The 12,157-nt window shown below is 46.0% G+C and overlaps 1 protein-coding gene across 8 annotated transcripts in view; it reads left to right on the top strand.

Annotated features, from left to right (window-relative positions):
* Positions 1 to 12,157, top strand: part of TIAM1 (TIAM Rac1 associated GEF 1) — a 378,364-nt gene that overhangs the window by 356,961 nt on the left and 9,246 nt on the right. For all 8 annotated transcript variants that reach the window (XM_077878962.1, XM_077878965.1, XM_077878964.1 and 5 more), the window contains 5 exons: positions 204 to 383; positions 490 to 608; positions 6,099 to 6,207; positions 10,890 to 10,948; positions 11,504 to 11,606. In XM_077878962.1, the coding sequence (XP_077735088.1) occupies positions 204 to 383; positions 490 to 608; positions 6,099 to 6,207; positions 10,890 to 10,948; positions 11,504 to 11,606 (570 nt within the window). The remainder of the gene's footprint in view (positions 1 to 203; positions 384 to 489; positions 609 to 6,098; positions 6,208 to 10,889; positions 10,949 to 11,503; positions 11,607 to 12,157) is intronic.

Genomic DNA, 12,157 nt, shown 5'->3' with positions numbered 1-12,157 from the left:
TTATCCCTTTACTCAATCCCTGTTTTTGCCCCCGAAGAGATAAGACCAGGCCTTCCAGTTGTCTCTCTGGGGCCACCTTCCTTCCTCCTGCCACCCATTCTCCACTCAGACCTGGGGAAAGGCACCTTGGAATAAGTGAGGGAGATTGCAAGGAGGGGGGCCCTAGGGGTCCCACCCTGACAGCCTGTGTTTCTCTCTTCTAGCCAAGACGGACCCGGCTTTCAAGGCGTTCTTGGATGCCCAGAACCCGAAACAGCAGCACTCCGCCACTCTGGAGTCTTACCTCATCAAGCCCATCCAGAGGATCCTCAAGTACCCACTGCTGCTGAAGGAGCTCTTTGCTCTGACAGACGCAGAGAGCGAGGAACACTACCACCTGGATGGTGAGCCCCGGGCCCCGGAATCTGCCCACCCCATCCTCCCACCAGCCCATGCCCCCACAAGGGCCCTGAAATAGCCTTTTTTCACTTCCTGCCTATTTTCTTCCAGTGGCCATCAAGACTATGAACAAGGTTGCAAGTCATATCAACGAAATGCAGAAAATTCATGAAGAATTTGGGGCCGTGTTCGACCAACTCATCGCTGAGCAGACGGGTGAGAAAAAAGAGGTAAGAAAGCCGACTTCTCAGGTCACCCAGCCGCGAACCTGGGTTGGTTTCATTGTTTTGTGAAGATGTCCTTTAAAAGTAAAGTAGTTACGAGACTGTTACTTCTGTTGGTGGAACTTTTAGCCTGTATCCAAGGCTGCGGGTGAATTTTCTTCCGCAGCTGAATTATTTCTTAATATAGAAACTGTTGTTTCTGAGTCTCACCCCTAACCTCTCGGGACTTCTGATTTTGTTCTGTTATGTATGAGCATGAACTTCCAAACATAGCCTGGGCGGCTTCTGTAGGCACCATAAAAGGCCAAAGCTATGTCCCTGGAGATTAGAATAATGCTCAGCAGGTAGTAGGTGCTCAGTCAATATTTGCTGAATGAATGAGAGTTTCAAATGACTCTAAATCTTTTTTTTTTTTTTTTTAAGTCTACCTAAGGGGCACCTGGGTGGCTCAGTGGTTGAGCATCTTCCACTCAGGTAGTGATCCTGGAGTCCTGGGATCGAGTCCCACTTCAGGCTCCCTGTGAGGAGCCTGCATCTCCCTCTGCCTATGTCTCTGCCTCTCTCTCTGTGTCTCTCATGAATAAAATATTTGGAGGGAAAAAAAAAATTTGCCTAAAAGCTTACTTAGAAGAAACAGTGACGGGAACAGATAACACCTGAGAAAATCTTAGAGCGAACTTGGAGTAGTGCCTGAGTCATTGAGAAGAGCTTATAGGAATAAAAATTCTGATAATACTGAGATGAATCAGATGGATACAGTATATGTGATAACATTCATCACTCCCTCCGGACATTCAACTGGAATATTCTCCATGGTTTTGCTTTCTGCCTTTTAAAAAAGAAAAAGGAGAAAAGGCAGGAGACAACCAGAAAGAAAATCACTCCTGCCGGGGTGAAGGGGAGAGTTAAAGGCAAGCGGGTGAGGGGAGCTTGGTTGTTTAGTCTTGCGGAGAGAAAATAGCTTTATCTTCGAGGTATACAGGGTTCCCATCCAGGCTCATTTTTATGTCCTTAGGGAAACAAAACAAGTTTTCAGACTGCCAAAAGGTAATTTTTCAGAAAGAGGTAAACTCTTGGCATCTCCTATACACATAAAAGCAAACACATATTAAGAGGTTTATTTTACTCACATGACAGGAGGGAGCCAGGCAGATGTTGAAACAGATTGTTGGAAAGGTTGTAATAGCACAGGTGTGTGTATACGAAGTGAAGAAATACTGCCATGATTTGTAAGTGGAGGCACACTGGTTTCTCCACAGTGGGAGGAAGACTGTCAGGTGGGTGCCTGACAGGACATTTGCTGCCTACACGTTCCAGAGAGTTGCAGAGGAGCTCAGAACCGCCTGGAGGGCTGGAGTCTCATGGCCTGGGAGGGTGTGCTCTAGAGGATGCATCATTTTCTACTAAAATAATATATTTTTTTTACTGGTGTGGCAAGCAGAGCGTGAGCATGTTCTCAGTCGACCTGCCAGATAATTTCATCAGTCAAGAGTATAGGAAAGGTGGACACTGCGACTCTGGATTTAGTTCTCATTTTCTTTTCTTTAAAAAAAATTTATTTATTTATTCATAAGAGACACAGAGAGAGAGAGAGAGAGAGGCCAGAGACACAGGCAGAGGAAGAAGCAGGCTCTATGAGGTAGCCTGATGTGGGACTCGGTCCCAAGGCTCCAGGATCACGCCCTGGGCTGAAGGCAGGAGCTAAACTGCTGAGCCACGCAGGGATCCCCTAGTTCTCATTTTCTTATAAAACTTTGGTAAGAAGGGCAGCCCCGGTGGCTCAGAGGTTTAGCACTGCCTTCTGCCCAGGGCATGATCCTGGGGACCCAGGATCGAGTCCTGTGTCAGGCTCCCTGCATGGAGCCTACTTCTCCCTCTGCCTGTTTCTCTCTCTCTCTCTCTAATAAATTAAAAAAAAAAAAACTTTTGTAAGAAGAAAAACATGGTATGCTTATGAAAGGGCAAACACAGAAAAAGGCAAGAAGAAAAACCATCCCCAATCTCAAAGCAGAGACCTTATCACTCTTAACGTTTGGGTATTTATTGTGATTTTAAAAATTTGGTATCTGCCTATGCTTAAACAGTTATATTTTCAAAGTAATTTTATGGCTTGTGTTTTTATATTGGACAAAGAAATGTCATGTTATTTTAAATTATTGTGTAATAGTTCATTGTGTGGCTGAACAATGATTTACCTAATTCCTATCATTGGACAATTCTCTTGGCCTCATTTATTGACTGCTATGAATAGTGCTGCAAACATGATTTGTCATAACACTTCCCCCTCCGATGTTTTAGTTTGTTTCACTTTGACAGACGTGTATTTTACTGGGTCTTGGAGATGAACGTTTTCATTACATTTCATTCTATTGTTCATTATATACCAAACTAGTTTCTGGATTTTAATGACCTTGGGAGCAAAGGACCATTATGCTAAAGACTGGAAGATGATGTGGACGATGGATTGCAGAGCATTTAGGAAAAAAAAGATAACAATGATTCAAAAGTCAGGGACTATAAAAGGGAACATGGCTTTGGTGAAACTGCCCGTCCTCTGAAATGAAATTCTGACAATCAAGTGAGAAATCTCTCCAGCGAGGAACAAAGATACAGAGTGGTGTTCAAAATAGTCTCCTGTGAGCTGAGATTTTTGTAAAAAGAGATGCACAAAAGATGGAAGGAGGGACATGGAACTGCGTACCAGTGTTAAAGAGAAGGTAAATCCTATCTCCGTATTCGGACATCCAAAGTCCAGAAAGATAAAGGCTTGGAAAAGACGCCAAGGAGAGCAATAAGAGATTGTGTTTTAACGCTATAAGAAGAAAAAGAAAGAAAGGCTCCCAAAGCAGAACAGGGGTATCGTAGCCAAAGATGATTAATCACTCAGGGAGAAGAACTCCATCTCCATGCAGTCTCCCTTTGATAATGATCTTCCAAGCAGAAAGGATGGAATGGGCTGGATTTCACAAACCCACAACCCAAGGGAGGATGGGACGTGGGGCAATAGTGCGCGGATCAGTTGCAATTCTATCACCTGCTTGCAGCATACATTGCAACCCTTATGGAAACTTGGAGGCAGACAGTTGGAGGCGTGCAAGTTATGTCCTGGTTCTCACAAAGGTGATCCTTGATCATTTTAGTTCCCCTTTAATGGCAATATCCAGCAAAAACCGAGAATGGATTTATGAACAGTTTGTAAACAGTTACGAATCAGAACATTTAGCAATGTCTGTTGGGAAAGGTAGGTCACAGTTGAAATGGTGACATTCCAGGGATGCGAGGTGGCTGCTCCTGTCATTGGCCAGCTTTCCTGAAGGCAAACACTGTGATGAAGCCAGACCTTCAACCTCCTATTCCATGTTAAACCCTAGGGAGCTGGACTGGACCACATAGAACATCCCTGTTGCTTGAGTAGGAGGAAGCAAAGGCCAAAGAGGACATTTTCCCTTAGGAGAAGAGCTCAGAAGGTCCTGTGCAGCAGGATGTCCCAGACTTCTAAGTAGAAATTAGTCTTGCGGTTTGGGCAGAAGATTATGAAGGCAACCAGTAGAAGGCCAAGGAAGGTACCGTTGGCCAAAGGGGCAGCCCTGACCAGCGCTTATTCCATTTGCCATGTGGAAACTTGAACGAAACCACGTGCACTGGGACTGGATCAGTCCACATTTACGATGTTACAAACAACTCAACATCCTGTCTTCACACTCAAGTGTGTGGGCTGGCTGAACTTTGGCTTCCCTTGGTGAGCTCCAGCGTAGAAGACTCAGGTGTGCTCTAATTATCTGCTTTTTTGGATCCAGGCTGAAGAAGCAGTGGATGGCTTAGGCATGTCCTTTCCACGGCTGGAAGGGGGCAGCTCAGGAGGGCTGGTGGAAACTCGTTAGCCCAACTCCGTGGCCCAGGGCACATGGCCAAGCCCAGAGTCATCAGGGATTTACCTGGTCTAGTGGAAGGTGCCAGAAAAATCACATGGCAGAGGGCGCAGATACAGAATTATGTTGGAGGGAGGATGAAGTGTTTGGACAACCATCTGCCCTAGTGACCCGTAATCACCTTTAAGGACATACCCTCTAAGACTGTGGCCCGGAATGGTAGTTGGGAATTTGATGTCTGTGTATAAGCACTCCCATGTGGGTGCTTGGGGCATGGGTAGGAGACACTATCTAGTTCCCTTAGCTGGTACTGTCCTGGAGGTTGGTTGGCTAGTTATTTCATAAGTACAAACAAACTAATATGATCGATGACTTTTTTTTTTTTGCCCTTGGCTATACTAATAGAATCAGTATTAGGTCAGTAATAGAATAATTATTATCATGACAACCCGCCAGCCACCAAAGTGGCAGCAACACCACTGTATTTTGTACAGCTGAAGCCACGTCTCTAGCCTTAGAGTCTGGCTTGGTGACTCAGGAAGAACAATGCCACATGGCACTGTGTTCAGCGGAGGGCTGCTTGGAAGCTGCTGTGTCTAGAAACCCTGTCAGATCCTAAGCAGCAAAATAAACCAGACCTTTGAGTTGTCCTTGAGAAGCTCAACACCGGGTTTTTAAAGATTTGAAATGCTGCCTTGAGCTTGATTTCTGTGGATGCAGAACCTACTGACAGTTGATGGCATTTCTCAGTGGGGGGGGGCTGGGGTCTCTGATCATTACAAAGGCTTGTTCTCTGATGTTTGCACCGAGAGCAGGTCAGGAGACCAGGTGATCCTCCCACCTGTGAGTAGGCTGCTGGGTGGGTAGGAGGACGAGGTGTGGGTGGGCTTGCACGTGGGCACTGGACTCCGGTGAGAAAGGCAGACGTGGCTGTCCGGAGACATAAGCCCTGGACCTGCAGAGTCATGTCTGGATGGTTCCACGACCAGAAGAACTCATCTGGGACGGACTAGCGTTTGACCTCCCCAGCCATGCCACTAGACCTCATGATCCTGCGGATCTCAGAGCTCAGCCCACGACACACTTAGAGAGCACTCTTCAGACTCCTCAGTCGGCTTCTCTCTTCCTCTTCTAAAGTGGAATGAAATCTTCTTGAGAATGAGTTGGGAAAGGAAAAAATAATTCATTCCACTGCTTCCCGGCAAACCTTGGTCCCAAGGGGATTGAAAGTCACAGATGGAAAATGCCTGGTTTCCTGGGGGTGGATCTCTGTGATTCGTGGCCATTTATCTGTTTTGGGGAAACTGTCTCTGCTTGAACACAGAACTTTGCCAATTTTGTAGATCAGTTTTGACAGATTTACTGGGTGTGGATTTGGGGGCTCCTGTGTCTACCTTTTGCCACTTTATTCTTGAAATTCTTGTAGACAGACATGGGATAAAGGTGGAAAAAAAGTGACCAGATTTTTTTAAAGAAAAAGTAAGATTGACATGAAGTAAGATTGACATCGGCCTACTGGATTTTAAAACATGAAATTCTCAAAATGAATGAATGAATGAATGAATGAGAGAAATTCTCTATGTTTATACCACCACCCGGTAAGTTTTGCCCTGTCCCTGCTTTTCAGGTTGCAGATCTGAGCATGGGGGACCTGCTTTTGCACACCACCGTGATATGGCCAAACCCACCAGCCTCCCTGGGGAAGTGGAAAAAGGAGCCAGAATTGGCGGCCTTTGGTATGTATCGGAACAGGGTTGGGGCGCTGGGTGGCTCAGTCCATTGAGCATCTGACTCTTGATTTTTGGCTCAGGTCTTGATTCCAGGGTGAGATCGAGCCCCACATCAGGCTCTGTACTGGGCGTGGAGTCTGCTTAAGATTTTCTCTCTCTTTGCCCCTCTCTGTGCACTTATGTGCATGTGCGCTCTCTCTCTCTCTCTCTCTCTCTCTCTCTTAAAAAAAAAAACAAAAAACCCAAGAACAATAGGATTGGCGGCAGAGAGCACAGAGAGGGAAGCTAGGCTTATTTTTCAAAATAAGAATATTTCTATCTCAACACCCAGTTTATTAAAATTAAGTTCATTACAGTTATCTGAATTGGCCTCCCTTCCCTGGCCACCAGCATGTTGCAAATAGTAAATGAAACCCTTCCAGTCCAGCACGGCCAGTGTGACCACCCAGTTACGTGGGAGGGAGGGCATGACCGTGCTAAGTCTGCCCCATGTATAAACATATAGGCAGAGAAAGATTTTGTTGTCGTTGTCACTCTCTGAATATCTTTTCAAAATGATGGGGTGAATCATAAGCCAAGGAAAACTAATGTAGAAAATGAAGACAACGCTGTCTTTTTCTGAGACCTCAAGTCTGAGATCGTTCATCGTCTCTCTGACTCTGCTGCTGGGTGTGATGCTGGGATTCAGGGCATCATTCCACAGCTGACCTGTTGTGGCAACTGGGATGCCTTGATGAGTTGTGAGGTGCTTCTCAATCACAGGGAGATGCTTGTGAATGATTTATTTTTTGATAGATTAGCCCAGAAGATGTAATTCCTGCAGTCAGAGCCCTCATGTGGTTGTATTGCGATAGGCTTTTTGAGAGAGAAAAGTATGTTTTTTTAGCACACTGGGAATTGTGTGTAATTCAGGAAATCTGGCTTGTGGTTGCACGATAAATGCTCGTACAGCATGCAGTGCTGTTCTGAGTGTAAAACAACTAACAGTTCATGCTTTTGTTTTATGTTTTGTCTTTCTTGAACCCCCACAGAAGATTCCTGGGTAGGAAACACAATACAAAGGAAATCTAGTATTTTCATTCTCTTACCTTACCTTGTGTTTCTAGGGGCAAGGGGTGGCTGGTTGCTTATTGCTTCTTTAACAGGACACTTTTTTTTTCCTTTCTCCCACGATGTGAACACAGTATCCCCAAATGGAACATCCTAGTGATGTTAAAGCCAGAGTGTTTAACAGAAAGACTATTGATCTTCCTGCTTAGATCACTCAGCCTTTACTGAAAACCTGAGTGACGTTCCTAATATTTTCAAAGAGCCACTGGAGCTGTTGATGCCATTTCCTTAAAAATAACAAAGATGGATAGAAGTGAGCAAGGAAAATGTGTGACCAAATATGACATATAAAAAAGTACTGGGATATTGTAACATGTTGGTAGTTTGTGATGGGCGGCTGCTTTTGCCAGGGGTAGGTATAATTTTTTCTCCTACTACCCCCCCACCCCCACCCCAGTATTACCAGTTGTGCTTCTTATATTGTAATTTCTTCCTGGAAGGGCTGGGAGCTTTCTGATGCTTCTTGGTAGGTCACTTCTGGGAAATATGATTCGAATTAAATGACGCAAACCATCTATCTACCTGTTTCTGATTCTGGGCTACAGATGAAACATTCCAGAGTTCTGCATTGGGATTTTTCACAACTATCTCCTGACTTGTACAGATTTCCTGTGGTTAGAAATAAACAAATTAAAAAAAGAAAAAAGAAAGAAATAAACAGATTTAGGGGCAGCCCGGGTGGCTCAGCAGTTTAGTGCCGCCTTCAGCCAAGGGCCTGATCCTGGAGACCCGGGATTGAGTCCCACGTCGGGCTCCCTGCATGGAGCCTGCTTCTCCCTCTGCCTGTATCTCTGCCTCTCTCTCTCTGTGTCTCTCATGAATGAATAAATTTAAAAAAAAAAAAAAAAAGGAAAGGTAAATAAACAGATTTAGGGGTGTCTGGGTGGCTTGTTTGGTTAAGCGCCTGCCTTCAGCTCAGGTCATGATCCCAGGGTCCTGGGATCAAGCCTCACATTGGGCTCCCTGCTCAGTGGGGAGCCTGCTTTTCCCTCTCCCTCTGCCTCTCCCCTCTGCTCATGCTCTCTCTTGTCTCTCTCAAATAAATACATACAATCTTGAAAAAAAAAGAAACATTTAAAAGAAGAAAATACTTGGATTGGGTGAAAGGAGGGGTGGACCAACTTTCTTTGTAAAAGGCCACATAGTAACTGTTTAAGATTTCAAGGGCCAAGAGGCCATGTGTAGCTTTAAAGACAGTCATAGACAATATGTAACCAAGTAGGCATCTGTATTCACAGGCTGTCCTAAGGGGGCAGCTGGCCCCAGTTTGCCAACCAGGGCTTATAAAAGGTCCTGGAAAATGCTGGTTTTGAGTTTTGGGGCTTTAGCTGCCACTTGCTGCACAGGCTCAGATGGAGGATGGTGCAAGTTTCACTCTGTGTCACTCTCTTCCCCGGGGCTGGGGAGAGGGGTGGCTCCCCAGAAGGGAGCCCCCAACACCTGTGCTGGGTGGAAGTGGAAGCTGCACCTCCCAGCCCATTATCAGTGATCACGCTGCCAGGACATTATCCCAGGGGCCATAGTTAGCAAGGTGCGAAGGGCCCGAGGCCCTGTGGGAGGCTTATTATTAAGTCGTCTCCAGAGTAATAGTAAAGAGAAGCGGGATTATGAGTCAACTGCAAACTATCTTCACCATAATGTGATTATTTATGGATTCCCAGTCCGTAAAAGTGACATGTTTGGCAGTTTGGGTGTGGCTTCAGGTAGCAAGACAGAGCTAAATAGAGCCTTAGACGTGCCTTTCAAAATCAGCAGAGTAATCACCACGGAACAGGCAGCTGTTGGGTTAAAGCATGATTATGTCTTGTTTTGGTGTAAATCTCTAATCTCAGGAAACCGTGCAGGTTTCTTCTGAAACCGACACAGAAGTGCCACCAACCTTGTACCTTGATGTTTTACTCACAGGACAGCTCATCTGTGCTGAATGTTGATGACCATCAACCTTAAAAAAGAAGAGAGTGTGTCTAGGCTTCCAGGTTGCTGGGTGTTAGATGATCCCCTTCGGGGGTGTGGAGGGAGTGCTTGGGGCCAGCAGGGGATGCTGGGAGTTTCAATTCAAGGTGCATCCAAGAGATTGGGCAGCACCACAGTCAGCTGAGGGCGACTAGCACCAAGGAGTCAGGGAGGGTTTAAGGCAGAGGTGGTCATAGCCCCGGCTGAGGCCCACTCTGGCACCACCACTGTGATCCAAGATGATGGAGGTCCAGGTAAACCGAGGAAGGCCAAGGAGCCTTCAGAGAACCGTGGCAACCACCCCATTGGGCTGTGGTCCCAGTGACATGGTGGGTCTTCTGAGACTAAGGTCGTTGGACACCCCCTCCTGGGGTGGAGCTCCCTCACTCTTTAAAGGGATCTGTTGTCTTGGCCACTGTGAGGTCTGAAGGCTTCACGGTGAGCATGTAGGGCCTCTTTGGGCATTACCCAAGCTGGTGTGGCCTCCTTGGCCACTGGGAACTTTGGAGAGGGAACCTCTCTGTGGCTCCTCTGGGATTCTTAAGGGGTCAGATGCTGTGAGTTGTTTGAAGGGCCAGGGGCAATCCAGACCCAAAGACCAGAGTTGATTTCTTTATACCCTCAGTTCTTTTTGCAGTGGAGGTTAGGGCCATCCTCCACAAAGAGGAGGCTTGACTCATCGTAAATAGGATGGAAAATGAACCAGATACTTTGGGCTGGTTGCTACAGGGCCTGGGAGCCTGCCTCCCTCCCCAGCCCCCGCCTTGAGACTTTTCTGAATATCCATTCCCTTTGTAATTCGGGGTCTGGTACACCAGGTGTGGCCCTTCCCCCTGCCCTGGGACTGACTAGGGTCTGGCTCTGCCTTGGGGCCAGGACATGCTGGGGGGGACGGAGTCCCTGCCAGCCAGAGCCAAGGATGGGCTCACTCACCTTCCGGTCCTCTGGGCGCCTTGTTCTTCCTTCCCTGGAGGAGGAGTCCGAGTCGCTGAGTGGTCACCATGCCTGGCATTGTTTAAGGAATTCTATGGACTGTGCATAACTATTGTGTCTCCTCCACCCCTCAACGACTGTAAGAATAAACCGGCCCACTCCCTGTTTCTAGATACTTCCTGTGATTCAGCCTGTTTGGAAGAAGTGCAATTGCATTCTGCTTCATAAACTAATTTCCATTCCTTCAGGTCAGAAAGATGAATTCTGGGTCCCAAATTATGAACACTCTGTGTTGTGTATGTGTAATATTAGGTTGGTTGACATAAATCACTGTAAGCAATATTATTATTATTATTATTATTATTATTATTAATGTTTGTATCATTCTCCAGCTCCCGAACCAGTGCATTTTTGTTAAAATGTGTGTTGCTGGAATTTTAAACTTGAAATGACCCCATAGTTAAACTATATGTGACCCAAAAGTTTCCAGTGGGGCAGGGAGGGCTTATTTCTGTTTATTTCGGCTTTCTGTGTTTTATTATGGAACCTGGAAAGTCTCACCAGGCTTGGTGAATGGGCGGAAGGTGAAGTCGCTGCCTTCTTCTGAGCTGTGCTGATAACCAAAGTTAGCGGGGTTCAGGGGAAAGCCCCACACATTATGCACTGTAACCGCCTGTCTTATTTTTTTCCAGTCTTCAAAACTGCCGTGGTCCTTGTATATAAAGATGGCTCCAAACAGAAGAAGAAACTTGTAAGACTTCTTACTTCACCCCTGGGTTGAAAGGATCTCCTTTTCTATCTGCTTCTCCTTTTTAATCTGCATAATTGTCATTCTGCCCCTTTGTCAGGCACCAGGCTCTTATGATTTCCTTGTCTTTTTTTTTTTTTTTTTTTTTTTTTTTTTTGGTACTTTTTACATACATTTGAAGTGTTGCTCAGGAATGGAGGAAATTGCCCATCTTGCCTTCTCTCTGGCAGGCCAACACTGAGAGCATGAAAGTGAATAGCTATTGAACCTGCCTGGCCAGAACCTTCCTGACTCTTGTTTCCTTTCTCAGCTGTCCTTCCGGGGCTCCCTCTTCTCCTCCTTCTCATGTCCCTCTTTTACCTGGATTTGGGTAGCAAACCAATTTGCACACCTCGTGCCTATGTATCACATGGCCTCTCTCTTTCTGCTGGACAAACCAAAGTGCCATCCAGACAAGCACGGGGGTCCCAGCCTCACTGATCTTCTGTAAGGGGGTGGGGATCCGGTCTAGCCTAGAGCACACTGTTCTTAGGCACCTGGTTCCTTCTCTTCCTGCAGGTAGGATCTCACAGGCTTTCAATTTATGAGGACTGGGACCCCTTCCGATTTCGGCACATGATCCCTACCGAAGCTCTGCAGGTTCGAGCTTTGGCAAGTGCAGGTAAACTCTGAAATGTGCTTGGGTGTGTGTTTCCGACATGTGTGTGAATTGTTGCTCTGAAGCGATGCTCTTGGTTGAACCACCCTACCATCCTTTTTGCTCCTATATTTAACTCCCTCTTCCCTGTCTCTCCCTTGCCTCTTGTTTAACACCCAGACATTTATTAACTATTTGAATGAATGAATGATCTGAATGTATGGATGTAGCATCCTCAATATCATTCCAAGGAATTCTAGTCATTCTGTTGTATGTATTAATATTACAGTGACTAATGTCTGAGTAGCAATGAGTCTTGAACTTCTGGACAGAATCTTTGAGACCATGAGCAGATAAAGCCCATGTACAATAACTCACTTGCTTTTTAACCAGGAGACCAGAAAAGACCACCAAAAGCACAAAAAAGCCATTAAATGCATACTTGTGTGTGTGTAGAACATTACAAATCTTTGTATTAGGGTAGAGGCCTTTGAAATGTCAGGTGTTAGGATGCCTGGGTGCCTCAGTGGTTGAGCGTCTGCCTTTGGCTCAGGTTGTGATCCTGGGGTCTTGAG

The sequence above is a fragment of the Canis aureus genome, chromosome 30 (genome assembly GCF_053574225.1).
Source record: "Canis aureus isolate CA01 chromosome 30, VMU_Caureus_v.1.0, whole genome shotgun sequence".
NCBI lineage: Eukaryota > Metazoa > Chordata > Mammalia > Carnivora > Canidae > Canis > Canis aureus.
This window is presented reverse-complemented; position numbering and strand designations above follow the sequence as displayed.